The sequence below is a fragment of the Galeopterus variegatus genome, unplaced genomic scaffold (genome assembly GCF_000696425.1).
Source record: "Galeopterus variegatus unplaced genomic scaffold, G_variegatus-3.0.2 Scaffold7256, whole genome shotgun sequence".
NCBI lineage: Eukaryota > Metazoa > Chordata > Mammalia > Dermoptera > Cynocephalidae > Galeopterus > Galeopterus variegatus.
In genome coordinates, this window is record NW_007733367.1 from 12,345 (window position 1) to 26,798 (window position 14,454).

Below are 14,454 nucleotides of genomic sequence, written 5' to 3' on the forward strand. Positions count from 1 at the left end.
GAGCGCCGGCGCTCCCACCGAGGGTTCGGATCCCACATACAGACCGGTTCCCTGCTCACTGGCTGAGCGTGGTGCGGGCGACACCAAGCCAAGGGTTGTGATCCCCTTACAGGTCACAAAAAAAAAAAAAAAAAAAGAATTTCTGTGAAAGATTTAAATATGGCAAGGAAAATGCATTTTTTAAAAATGATTCAAAGTAGCTCATATTTATAACAAGGGTAGGCAGTTAAAACCTCAATTGATGACTTTGCCAGGTATTTTAAATGTGTTAGCTACTACAAAAGTGTAATTAGTACTGTTGCATAAAGAATCCAAGAATACACATCAATGTATTTGATGTATTGAAGAATGAGATTATTTCAAAGTTTAATGTCTGGCAGCTGTATGTTTTTCAAATTTGCATGGTCTGGACTTTCCACGGAAACCAATGTGAAGAATAATAATACATAAAATTCTTAGTATTTAAACTAAGTTAGTAAGCATTCTATACTTGTGGTATAAAAATGATGATAAGGGATGATTAGAGCAGCACCTTGTAACAGCAAGGTCAAGGGGTCAGATCCCTGTACCAGTCAGTCCTCCCCCTGCCCCAAAAAATGATGACAAGGGGAACCACACATATTTTGAGTTACAGAAAAGTTGACTGCAAGTTCCACTTTTGTAATGGCAATATGAGGAACTCATAGACTCACTCCCCAGTAAAACTGGTGAAAACTATAAAAAATATAACCAATTCAGGTCTCTGGAAATGATACTACGAGCATATAGCAAACGAAGTACAACTTATTTAAGAAAATCTACTAGAACTCAGTAAGAATAGCAAGTCTGTGGCATTTCAACCACAGCCCACTCCCTCCTTCCCCTTTTTGAGCCCAGTGTGAGGGAAACTCTAATCCAGGTGGTTATAGTCAAGAACACAAGGCTCCCCCTTTCCCAACGACTACAGTGAAGGGCAGGATGTCAGCATTTCTCATTCAACTCCCAGCTATCTGTTGTAGAGGCTAAGTTCCTGGATACTGCCACCATGACATGTGGGTTTCTTTCACCCAGCTCCCACTCACAATGGAGGCTGTATCTTGGGCACATGTGCTGAGAATAATGGGACCCTGATCACTCTTGCCCAGCTTGTTTGTAAGATGGAAGTTCCATGCTGGGAGAGGTAAGTTGCAAAAACCAGAGGTTACTACTGCCTCCCAACAGCAAGTGTCCAGCTCCTAAAGCAAGAATGTTACTCAGAGAGAAATGTGCCATTTTCCTGCTCCTACCTCCAGATTTGTGGCTTAGACGTATTTGCCTAGTGGGAAAGGCTGGGAATGAAACAAAAGGCTCCTAAGCTGTTCCCAAAGGAACTGACTTCATTTGCAGCAGTGTAGGAATTCAAGCCCAAGGGTGCTCCCCAAAACAGTGGAGGTTGTGGTGAAAAGCATCAAGAGGAGACTGGTCATCTCATCAGAGATATAAGCTAAGTCATGGACCAGAAAATTTACTAGAGAAAACCAAGGAAATACACAGCTAAGAAGAAGCCATTTTTGGGTCAGAACAAATCTCAAACACTGACCCCCAAAACAGTCCATGTAAACAAGCCCAAAATTAATTACATCAAGATCCAATTATATGCTGTCCATAGAAGACATGCTTTAGATTCAGAGATACAAATGAATTTGAAGTAAAAAGATGGGAAAACATTTATTATGCACACTTCAATGATAAGAAAGCTAGAGCGGCTACACTAATATCAGACAAAATAGTGTTGAGTGATAAAAATGTTCTAAAATTGTGATGGTTGTGCACTCTGTGAATATACTAAAAACCATTCAATTGTACACTTCATAAATAAATTGTATGGTATATTAATTATATCTTAAAACTTTTTAAAAGTTGGAAAAAAAAAAAACAAAAACGAGTAATTTAAACAGTGTGCTGTTGGCCCAGGGATAGACAAATAGACCAGAGGGTGGAACAGAGTCCAGAAACTAACCCACAGATATTAACATTTGATTGATGATGAAGGCCATAGAGTAATGAGGCAAGGCTTTTTTTTCAGTATGTGGTGCTGGGTCAACCAGATATACATATGAAAGAAATCTGTACAAATAATTCTAAAGATTTTTTAGAATTAAACATGATGCTCAAAACAAATCTTCTAAAGATAATGTAGAAGAATATCTTCACAATCTTGGTTTATAGGAAAAATTTATTAAACAAAACAGAAAGCACAATAAGGGAGGGAATGATTGGTAAATTGGACTACATTATAATTTATATTTTTTATTCATTAAGTCTTAAAAGGTAAGCTGTAGAGTGGGAGACATAGCTTTACAATATATAACCAAAAAGAGAGCTTTTATACAAATTACACAAGAACTACAAATCAGTAAGAAAAGGACAGATAATCTTACATAAATATGAGCAAGAACCTTGATCAGGCACTTCACCAAAGATAAATGAATGGCTGATAACCATAGAAAGGTGCTCAACCTCATTGGTAATCAGCGAGATGTCACTACCTGTCCAACAGAATCGTCAAAATGAAAAAGACTGTCATATCAATTGTTGGTCATGATCAAGAGTGTGAAATAAGAATTCTCATCCGTTGCTGCTAGAGTATAAATTTGTACAACCACTTTGAATAATTGTTTGACAGTATCTATTATAGTTGAACAAGTGAAATTTTAAATATTGGTACATAAATATCCAATAAAAATGCTTGTATATGTACACTGAAAAGATGTGGTTTCATGGCAACAGTATTTGTGATAGCCTTGAAGTGGAAACAACCCTATGAACAAGTGAAATTTTAAATATTGGTACATAAATATCCAATAAAAATGCTTGTATATGTACGCTGAAAAGATGTGGTTTCATGGCAACAGTATTTGTGATAGCCTTGAAGTGGAAACAACCCTATTCACTGTTAAATAGTAGTATGGATCAGTTGTGGTATATAGACTACCTTATAGCAATAATGAACTACAGCTACATGTAACATTGTACATTAGTCTTATAATGTTGACAAAGTAAACCAGACACACACACAAAAACATAGTATGATTCCATTCACATGAAATTGAAAACTAGGCATGACAGGATCTTTGCTTTTAGAAGTCAGGAAATGGTTTCTTTTGAGGAAGGGGGTAGTGACTTTGAGTGGATATGAGGGAGGTTTCTGGGGAGCTGATAATGTTCTGTTTGTGGAAGTAGTTGACCAAATTACACAGGTGTGTTCTTTTTGTGATAATTCTTTGAGCTGTATGTATGCTGTATATATTCTTGTTATATTCAATAAAAAGTAAAACTTACTATGCTTTTTCATGTTAGAAATTTTAATGAAATTTTTCAGAAATTTTAATGAAATTTTCAGTAAAAATAAAAACAGCAAATGCTTGTATATTCACCATTTAGCTTACACTTAGCTAACCTATGGTCAGAATGCCTATGTACTCTGTTCAGTCCCTGGTAATCAATATCATAAATTTAATAAGTTGGTACTTATCATTCTCATGCCTACCTATTGTTATATTTTATTACATATTTATACATCCATAAATAAATGTATTAGGAAAGTATTCATCTCAAATATAAAACCAACTGTGACAAAGACCAAGTGCTTTGTTTCATCTGACAAATTCTTTATGTAGTTCAGCAACTTGATAATGTTAGGGCCCAAGTGTCTGCTCTAGACTTGGCTTTTTCTTCACATTTGCTGCCTTTTATTTACCCCATATCTGCTCCACTTCTAGGCATCTTATCTGTGTTCTTGATGTTTCTGTTTTAGTTTTTAAATGTTCATTATGTTGAGAATAGATAATGTTTCTGGATTTGGGGGTAGTTGAACCACTTTTGGATCCCTGGAATAAATGGTGCATGCATATAGTTTATTTTTAGATATACAAGGTTATTTTTAAAAGTTCATGGAAAATTAGAATTAAAAGATAATATGAATGTTTCTATGAACTTTTTGAAATACCTTTGTATAAATAAAACTATCAAGCTAATATTTTGTAGAATATTTTTTGTACCATCATTATTTGGTTTTCAGTTTTAAGTTTCCATAAAATTATTTTCCTATAGCTTGGGATAATTTTAAGTTATAAGTTAATATATGTGGGTGCAAATTCAGTTCTGTCAGTTGTAATTGAGTAACTAATTAATATCACTAAGTCTGTTTCCTCATCTATAATAGGGTGTTGGCAGTTCTTACATTGTATGATTGTGATTTAAAACAGTACTACAGAGAGCCTAGAGTAACACCTGGTAAATGGCTGTCAGTAAGTACAGATGGTCTCCACCTTAGATGGTTCAATTTATGATTTTTTGACTTTATGATGGTACAAAACCATCACAGTTTGACTGTGATGTACAATATTCAATAAATGACATGAGAGATTCAACTCTTTATTATAAAGTAAGCTGTCCATTAGATGATTTTGCCTAACTGTAGGCTAATGTAAGTATTCTGAGAACATTTAAAGATTGGCTAGGCTAAGCTATGATGTGTTCGGTAGGTTAGGTGTGTTAAATGCATTTTCAGCAGAATATTTTCAACTTACAGTGGGTCTGTCTTGATGTAACCTCATCATTAGTTGAGAAGCATCTAATTTTATTATAACCTAGATGTACTAGTAGCCATAAGTTAAAAAACAGTTGTTCTATGTGGGTTAAATGTCATTATAGATATATGTGCCCAGTGATGTAATTTCTGCTTGGGTAAGTCAGGAAATAAAAAAGCAGGAAAGGGCCGGCCCGGTGGCGCACTGGAGAGTGCGCCACTTGGGAGCGCGACAGCGCTCCCGCCGAGGGTTTGGATCCCATGTGGAGACCGGTTCCCGCTCACTGGCTGAGCACGGTGCGGGCGCAACACCGAGGGTTGCAATCCCGTTGCCGGTCCCCGGTACGGGCGCAACACCGAGGGTTGCGATCCCGTTACCGGTCAGTAAAAAAAGACAAAAAGGAAAAAAAAAAAAGCAGGAAACTTTAGACAGAACTAAATTGTTTTGAATGTTTCAAAAACAGAAGTGTTTTATGAATATTTATGTCCATTTGACTAGAGAAATTACAGAATAAAAGAGTCTATAGCTTAATGAAAATCAAGAGGACTTTGCAAATGTATCAGTTGTATAAATAGGCAATTCACATAACCTGGGGATATGTTAAAACAGATATAAATTGAATGGATATTGTATCAATGCGTGAGTTGGAAAAAGATCAAGGTTTCTTAACAGTTTGCTTTAGTTTGTCAGCAGATTATTCTTCATTCACAAATTAGTTATGATTCCTTAAGTACAACAAAATTTATACTGCAACCCTTACAAAAGGCATTTTTAAAGTTGCGATTAATTTTCTTTATAGTATTACTAGTATAATATTACTAAGCACCTGATATAGGGATGCAACTCTGAAGTGTACACAGTCTAACTCACTTTTGTTAGCTGTTTGGTCGATTGGGAAGTCAAGTTATAATTTGCTGCAGGGTTTTGTAGTATTAGAAATGGTAGTATAGTAGCTGGATGCTGCCTTTAAGTTGTAGGATGAGGATTCACATTTTTTTAATGAAAACTTGTATGTAAAATGAAATGGCTGTTTTTAAAACATAGGGAAGTGCCTTGGACTATTTTTAATCCCTCCTACTACTACTTTTCTTTACCAAATATGTTCTGTTTGCTTTCCTTTAATTATTTGCTCATCCCAAGGCAATAGTTTCTGTATAAATGTAGGAATAATCTTAACATTTAAATAACTCCTTCAAATTACTATGTTGAACATTTCTTAACGGGAGAGTGCAGCGCTGGGAGCGCAGCGGGGCTCCCGCCGCGGGTTCTGATCCTATATAGGGATGACCGGTGTGCTCACAGCGCTCACTGGCTGAGCGCAGTGCGGCCGGTCTCAAAAAAAGACAAAACAAACAACAACAACAAAAAAATGTTGCAGTTAAAGTGCCTATTGTATAGAGCCAGTTTTCTGGTGTACAGTCTATCTCGTTTAGTGTTTTATGGATAGAAAATTAGATATCCAAGTGATTCGGTTTCTAGACTAGCTTCCTTAAAAGTTTGGAGTCCTTAAGTTTCATACAAACTTGTGCTAGTTGATTATTCATTATATATTTTATTCTTTACTAAAACTTTATCTTGTGGACAAAACTAAACTTCATAAAATCCTGATTCCTTTTAGAAAGATTACTGCAGTCAGTGGTGTGAAATAGAAAAAAAAAAAAGAAAACCCCAAACTAAAACTTGATGAATTTGGTGCAAATATTAACCAAAGATCTTCAGCCTATTCATTTAAAAGATTAGCTGGTACTAAATTACATGCAAAATATACAGGGAAATGAATAACAAGAGGTTATTTGGGAACAAGATTCTCAACAGTTAGTTTAACACGTTCAATTTTGGTTGTAGTGTGAGAAAACAAGAGCATGGCTACTTATTGCAAATTTCTACTCCACACGCGTTTTGCGTTTTCCGTTTTCCGAGGCTGTCCCCTCATCTCTCTTTTTCCGATGTGGCCAACTGTGTGCTGGTTCAGACAGCTAACGGAGAAGTGCATAGGTTTCCCTTCCAATTCCTTTTTTTGTGAGGCGAGGGGAGCTGGTGCCAAGTTGGACATCTGCTTGCACTCATTCTCCTCAGATGTTTTCTCTATGTTTTCCAAACACTTTTCATGCATTTCAGTCACTAAAAGACTGAGTGCTAGCTTCAAGGGTGGGCTGCACAAGCAAATTGGGGTGGCTCCTTTGCCGCAGCCGTGCCCCAATCCCGGGCTGCCCTTTCATCCGGGCAGGTGCTAAGAGCCAACCCCCTATGGCAGCGCACGTCTTCACACGCGGACTGAGCGCTGGAATGCGTGCCTTGGTGCTGAACGGAAGACGTGAGCACCTGTGTGTGTCTGCTGGAGGTCCTCGTCACGTATTTTAGCTCTCTGGAAAAGTTCATTGTTTTGAGAATGCAGTAGTCTGTCTTCATTGGCTAGCCCTCCATGGTGACAAATGCTGTTTGCTAGTGGTTCTCAAAATTTGGAACTCTCGACTTCTGCAGTAGCACGGTGCATAGAGATTGGCTTTTGAGAAACCTCTGTGTGGTGTGAACATGTGTCCAATCAGAGAGGTGATGGAGTAGCTTGTGCAGAAGGAGAGTTAGTAATTAGGCAAGGGTGTTAACATTTATGAGCTTCACAACCCAACTAAACTTAGAATTTTTAAAGTATTTGTTATTTTTGAAACTTTATAGATATGTCAATGCTCATTAAAATTTTGAAACTTTGAAAAAGTTGTTTTTGATCTTTTATGTTTCTGTGAGTCTACATCTATTTTCTTTTTATTCAAAGATAGACTCATAACTTACTTCCTCCCCCCACTTTGTATATATATATATATATTTTTTTCCTTTTTGTCTTTTTTTGTGTCCGGCAACGGATCACAACCCTCAGTGTCTTTTTATTCAAAGATAGACTCATAACTTACTTCCTCCCCCCACTTTGTATATATATATATATTTTTTTTTCCTTTTTGTCTTTTTTTGTGTCCAGCAACGGATCACAACCCTCAGTGTCGCTCCCGCACCTCGCTCAGCCAGTGAGCGGGAACCGGTCTGTATGTGGGATCCGAACCCTCGGCGGGAGCGCCGCCACACTCCCAAGCGGCGCACTGTAGCAGTGCGCCACCCGGCCGGCCCCCCCCACTTTGTATATTAATGGATTTTTCTTTATGACAAGATGTATGGATTCATTGTATTATATTTAAAGAATGCAATATATAGCTATACCATAATTTAACCAGTAACCCTAATAGTGGATATTTTAAGTTAACTCCACTTTTAGTATTATACGATGACTATTCTTTGATTTATTACTTTATTTCCTAAGGTGATTTATTTATTTTTAAAATTTATTTAGTAAACAAGAATTAGAGAAAAATCTGTTTTCTAGAAAAGAACTTTAAGAATTAGAAGACCGCTGTGAATCTCGTTTAATGAATTAGTAGCTGTTTGATATCTCCCAAGTTATTCAAACTCTCAGTCTCCATTTCAGTATCCTCAAAATGGAGATAATTTTGTTAGGACAAAGCGAGATAATTTAATGTGAAAATTCTTAGTGAACTGTTTTTTTCCCTTAAAAAAAATCCCAAGATGCAATATAATAATACTGCCATTTTTACAAAAGCATATATATTTACAATGTTAGATAAAGAATGGATTTATAAATGTGAATTCCGTTTTTGCTCAGACTTTAGTATCAGTAGTACCAACCCTATTAAATTATCTGTAGAATGATCACAATTCCTAAATTATTCAACACCTATGTTCTCCAGGCATAATAAAGTGTACATAAATGCTATTCAGTTAATTTAGAGGCACTATTTAGTTTATAGAAGATTTTTGTCGTGTATTTTTCTAAGTACTGAAAGAACAATTATATGTCTGGAAATTATTTGCAATAGTAAGAGTAGACTTCATACTCAGAGAAATTAGGAATAGATAAATTGCTTATTTTCATGCTTTATAAACTGTTAGTCTTCTATACACGGATAAACATCAGATATAGTAAAAAGTTACTGAGACAGTGTGGTGTAGTGTAAAAGTACTAGTCCAGTGTCATTGAGGCCTGGATTTAGTTTAAATCAACTGATCTTTGCTGAACCACCTATTCAGGACTAGGTACAGTGAAAGAATACAAAAATGTCCACAACATTGTAGTCACCGTTTTTTTTTTCTCTTCCCCCTTTTAAGTGGTTGGTTGCTACTGGGTGTAGTCACCTTGAAAGAGGCAGTTGAGCTGGATTCTGAAACATGAGTAGAATTTGAACAGTCAGAGACCTTGGGGAAAGATAAATACAAGGGTATGGAAATAGGCCTAAAATAAGAGAGGGGTTTGGTTTTTGGATGTTAAGAAATCTTTTTTGGCTGGAGTAGGAAATGTATAACAACTAGTAAGGCTGGAAAAAAAATGATGGGGTCAGCTCCTGCCTGTGCAAGAGTTTGGAGTTGAGCTACATACAGTAAGCTGCTCAAGATTTGTGCGTAACAATGTTGAAGCTATGCTTTCAGGAAGATACTAATGTTAATTGTATTACTAACTTTACAGTATTACTTTAGATAAGTCACATTGACTTTGTGGGCCTCTTGAATATTTAAATTCTTGTTTTCTGCTCTAAGAATATTCTTTGAAGTCTATGTCACAAATACAGGTTCTTTTCTTTTATTTGAGAAAATTGGATATGAGAAATTAATGTCTTAAATAAATTAGAGGCTGATCCTTCAACTCCTCTTACTTAGATAAGGAATTTACTTCTGGCCCCTTTTAACAGTAGCTTTCTGTTATGTTTTAAAATATGATGAAGTTTATTTTAAACTTACATCCTTGACGGTATTACATGTTTTTGAATGAGAACTATATAAATCTATTTCTTGCCATCTCAGCCTTCTGGTACAGATTGAAAAGAAAGTTATAAAGCTTTGAATTTTCTTTCCAGCTCTGAAAATCTATAATTCTGAATTTTCTTTTGTACCTTACTTTGGTTTATTTAACTAGCTCATCAAATCAGTCTTTAAAATTTGATTTTAAATAAGTTTTAACTAATGTGTCAAACTGTCTTTAGAAAGAGGTAAGAGTTGTTAGTAGTTTTTGTATTTAGATATAGAATAATTGCTAGTAATGATTTAGTTACCTAAAATAATTCTTTGGGAATTTAGGAATGGATTTTTCTGATCTTAAGTTGGTTATCTTTATTAATATGTTTTGACTGTTGGATTTACTCAAAAGAATATTGGTAATAGTGTTTAAAAAATGAGTAACTTGAACCTTGATTCAATTGAGCTAATACTGTTTCTTTCATCTTTGTATAGTTGGAACGGATAATGGAAGAGAAGCAATTGAAAGTGGGGCTGCATTTCTCTTCATGACATTTCACTTGAAGGACTGTGTTGGTCACAAGGAGACAAAAGCTATCAAACAGATGTTTGGTCCCTTTCCATCATCATCTGCTACTTCAGCTTGTAATGCTACTAATCGAATTATTTCTCATTTTAGTCAAGATGATCTTACTGCTCTTGTCCAGATGACAAAAGAGGAATATAGTGATAGGGGTTTTTTTGGCAAAAACTTAGCATTTTCATTTGACATGCATGACTTGGACCACTTTGATGAACTGCCAGTAAATAGTGAAGCCCAGAAAACTATAAGCCTAGATTACAAAAAGTTTCTGAATGAACATTTTCAGGAGCATTGCATCCCGGAGCTCAAGGCTGTGGAAAAAACAAATGGCTCCTTTTTGTGGTGTGAAGTAGAGAAGTACTTAAATACAACTTTGAAGGAAATGACTGAAGTACCAAGAGTCGAAGATCTTTGCTGTACCTTGTATGATATGCTTGCTTCTGTTAAAAGTGGTGATGAACTTCAGGACGAGGTATAGTTGAAGTTATTGAAGTTTTATATTAATGTTAACTATCTTAATGAAATAGCCTTTTTAAACATGGGTATTAGCAAAGGAAGTAGTCCTTTAATATTATGCTGTGGTAGTCAGATATATAGCCAAATTGTTTTACATAGCAGGCATGTATATACTTTTCCACTGGGTAATTATAGGAGGACTGCAAGTGTAATAAGTAGTGGGAGAGTCACAGTGTAGTAGTTGAGTGTCCATATGTCCTGGTTACTGGGACAGTCCAGTTTAAATTTGTTGTTCCACTGTAATTAATAGCAGTGCCCTTTTTAATCTGAAAAGTGTGTGGATTTGAATGAGAAATTATAAGGTCACTCTAGTAATAACTGTTAACATTTGTATATTATTTTATATTTCTGAGAGTTCTGTGATGAAAATATCATAAACCTGAAAATATTAGAAATTTTATCTATAAAGTAATGTACTGATTTAGAAAAAAATTTTTTGGCTGATTTCTGTTTGAAGCAATAAAATTGAAAAACAGATTCATCTAGAAATAATTGAACTATTTGATATTTTAGATCACTTATCCAATAAGGAAATGCATTTTTGTAAGTTTTTCTCTATCATTAAAGACATTTTTATTCCTTTCTGTACCACAATTTGGTTACTCAAAGTGATGAGTTACTCTTACTTTCACATAAAAATTTCATCTTGAGGGTTTAGTTTTGTCCTCTATACTGACATTATATTCCGCTCCTAGTACAAATTTAAAGTAATGTCAACCTAATTTTAATACTGGACAAAGTGAATGAGTAAAGTATTTGATGAAGGATTAGAAGAGATGGCATACTGTTGTAGAAAGGACAGAGGCTTTGAAGTCAGATAGTTTTCCTTTCCCACTTACTGGTTGTTAAGACTTTAGATAATTGAGTCTCTCAGAAGCTCACTTTTCTTGTTGGGCTATCTCGAGGAGATACTGATCCAAGATATAGAAGATATCGAGGAGATAATAATCCAAGATATAGAATTGGTGTAAGCATTAAATATATCATGTTTGAAACAGTAAGTAGCATATGGTAAATACTCATTATATATGGTAGCTCTGATGATTTCTGTTGTTATTATTATTATTACCGGAATGAAGAATTTTAAAATCACATGAGTATCAGTCAGGAATATAGAAAAAAAATACTAGCTATTTTTTTTCAGAGAAAAATTAATGTGGGGAATTAGCTAACTAGGTATTGGAGGACTAAACCCTTAATAGTGATAGGTGTTACGCTGATTAACGTTAGTTTGGAAATAAGTTGTGTTGTTAATTCTATGATCAGTCTCATTTACCTTTAATGCTTTACACTTGGATCTGTTCCACATTATTAAATGTTTTCTCTAACATTCTCTAAGTAAGCATAGTGTTTTAAAAACTTTACTGATATTTGCTTATCATAATTGAATACATAGCAGTTACCCTGTTATGATTATAGTAAACTGAAACTTCAAATGTTGAACTAATGGATGTTTTATTTTCTGAGTGAGCCATGAAACTATTCTTTTTACTTTTGAATATCTAGAGTGAAGTTTGTATTTCTTAGTTCTTCACCACAGTTTTGAAGTATGTAACTGAATCTGATTGTTGGAGGGGGAATATTTTCTAGTTCTCAAGATTTTTTCACAATCTGTTTCATTGCAAGGTCAAACTAAATTTATGCGTGCATTCATTCATTACATATTTATTGTATGCTTCCTATGTTTCTAGGTATAGTGCTACAGGACATAAAAGGAAGAATAAGAGAGCAGCCTTGCTCTCAGGGAATTAATTGTTTGGCAGGAGGATACATATTAACAAGTAACTGTACTCAAATATGATAGGTATTCTAATACTCCATATAAAGAAAATGGGGTATAAAAAAACAAGTCATAGATCCTGTACAGAGGTTAGTATGGTAGGAAAGGTATTCATAAGGAAGGTTGAGCTTGAGCCACTTCTTAAAATATGATATTTAACTTTTTCAAGTGGACCGGCAAGGTAGGGAGCATATTTCAGGCTTGAGAAAGAACACAGTGTGTTTAGAGAGCTGCAATTATGTACAGCGAGAGTGCAGGATGCAAAGGGGGTGTGGTGAGAGACAGGGTTTGTAAATAGGTAAGAGCTAAATAAGGTAAGACCTTGTACATCTTGTTAAAGTGGATTGTAATCCACTATGAAGCCTGTATGGTCTGGTTCAAAGATTTTTCATGGGTTTAATGGATAGTTTAATATGAAAGTGAATGTCTCACATTTTGCCAGTGGCTTGAGTAGTAGAGTTTTAAATGGTTCATCCCCTCAACATTTTGATTTTTCTCTTTGTTAGTGAAAATTAATAATCATTATGGTAATCTTTTATTATATAGTAAAGATTATTCATACTTTATATTTTAGATCCTTTTCTGTGCAATTATATTCTGTTGTTATAGCAAATTTTCTGTATAATATTGAAGTGAGGTTTCAGTATGAAAATGATGTTTCAATGCAATTCCTCTTGACCAGTGTTATTTTCACTTTAGGGTGTGCTATACCTTCTGTGTTGTCTATTTTAAATCTTTCACTTAAGTTTGGAAAGATGATAATCAGTTCATATGATAGTATAGTTATTTCCATTTCTTTTTAAGCTTTTACCTATATATTTAAATAGGAATATTTAAATAACCATGCTGTGTTGTTGCTCCAGAAATTTAGCAGAATCATGGAACATATTTTTATGTGTAACTTAAAAGAAGCATGCAAAAAGCTACTTCTATGCTGAATTCATTTTTGCTCCTTAATATATGATTTCCCAGCTCTGAATATAGCTTATTTACTTAATGATTAATTGATTGAAAAGCTGTTTTCAAGGCCTAACCATTTAAAGTCTTTTTTCCCAAAGGCCTTTATGTTATTGTTCAACTAGTGTTATAAACAGGGGAATAAAAACTATATGCATATGATGAAGTTTACCACAAAGATGGTGCAACAAAGGTTCCAGTCTGAAATATATGGAAAGGAATAATGCTAATGACAGTGTAATAATAATGACTGACATTAATGTATGACATAAGGTATTATGTTAAGTGCTTTATGTGCAAGACTTCATTTAATCTTTATAGCAATGCTTTGAGGTAGGCAGATTAAAGACTGTTAGAAGCCCCAAGAACTGAACAGGTTATGTATACTCTGAGGCGCTTCTCCTCTCCTCCCATATGTGAATAAAATATTTTAAAAAATAGCATACTAAAGTAAACATAATAAAGTCTAAAAATTTTTTATTTATTATCGTGGTGGTGAAGTTAATGTCTTTTTCAAACATTAATTTTTTTCTTTTTTTGAGATTAGTCAAGTGCAGTAGTGAGAAGGGTGGAAAGAGTTTGATCTGTAATTGACCATGAACAGTCAATTGAAATAACTCCCTAGCTTCTGATCAGCCCAAATTCTTAAAAAAAAAGTTTTTCTAATTTTTTGGTACCTCTGCTTTGCTGGTACTTTAAGGAAATGCTTTGTTGGCCTTATGGATTATTGCTTACTGGAGTTAGGTATTTTATAGATTAGCAAACTGAATTTAGAGATGAGGGGAAATTTGCCTGAGGTTATAGAATAAGTTATGGATCCAAGATATAAATTCTGACATTCTGGCTCCAGTGTGCATTTTCTTTGTCAAGAAGTAGATCTGTACATTTTCCTCTATTTGGTGATTTGAAGCATCTAACATATATGAGAGTATTTCAAAATGTTCATAGAAAAATGGAAGGAAAAGATAATAAGAATTATTCTGTGAGCTTTTTGAAGACCCATAGTATATGAGGGAGAATCTTTGGCATTTACTCTTAATTCACAGTTTCTTTAGAAGCAATGCCTTCTCCTTTTAGAGTTCCAGATAAGGAATTGGCTGGGATAGGAGAAAGGATGAAACCTTTAACCCCGTTGAAGATGAATTTCAATAATTTTGTAGGGAATTAATTATATTTAAAGTACTTCTGTGTTCTTCTGGGTGTTGAACTAATAAAACAACCCACTTCTTAGTTTTTCCCAATACCATTCTCTTTCACCTCCTGCCTTGAGCCTCTAA

At 34.7% G+C, this 14,454-nt stretch overlaps 1 protein-coding gene across 1 annotated transcript in view; it reads left to right on the forward strand.

The window, feature by feature from the left end:
* LOC103607224 (activating signal cointegrator 1 complex subunit 3-like) overlaps positions 1–14,454 on the forward strand; it is a gene marked incomplete at its 3' end in the record, with an annotated part of 94,088 nt that overhangs the window by 9,477 nt on the left and 70,157 nt on the right. Inside the window, exon 3 of the mRNA XM_008591753.1 lies at positions 9,837–10,396. Within this exon, the coding sequence (XP_008589975.1) occupies positions 9,837–10,396 (560 nt within the window). The remainder of the gene's footprint in view (positions 1–9,836; positions 10,397–14,454) is intronic.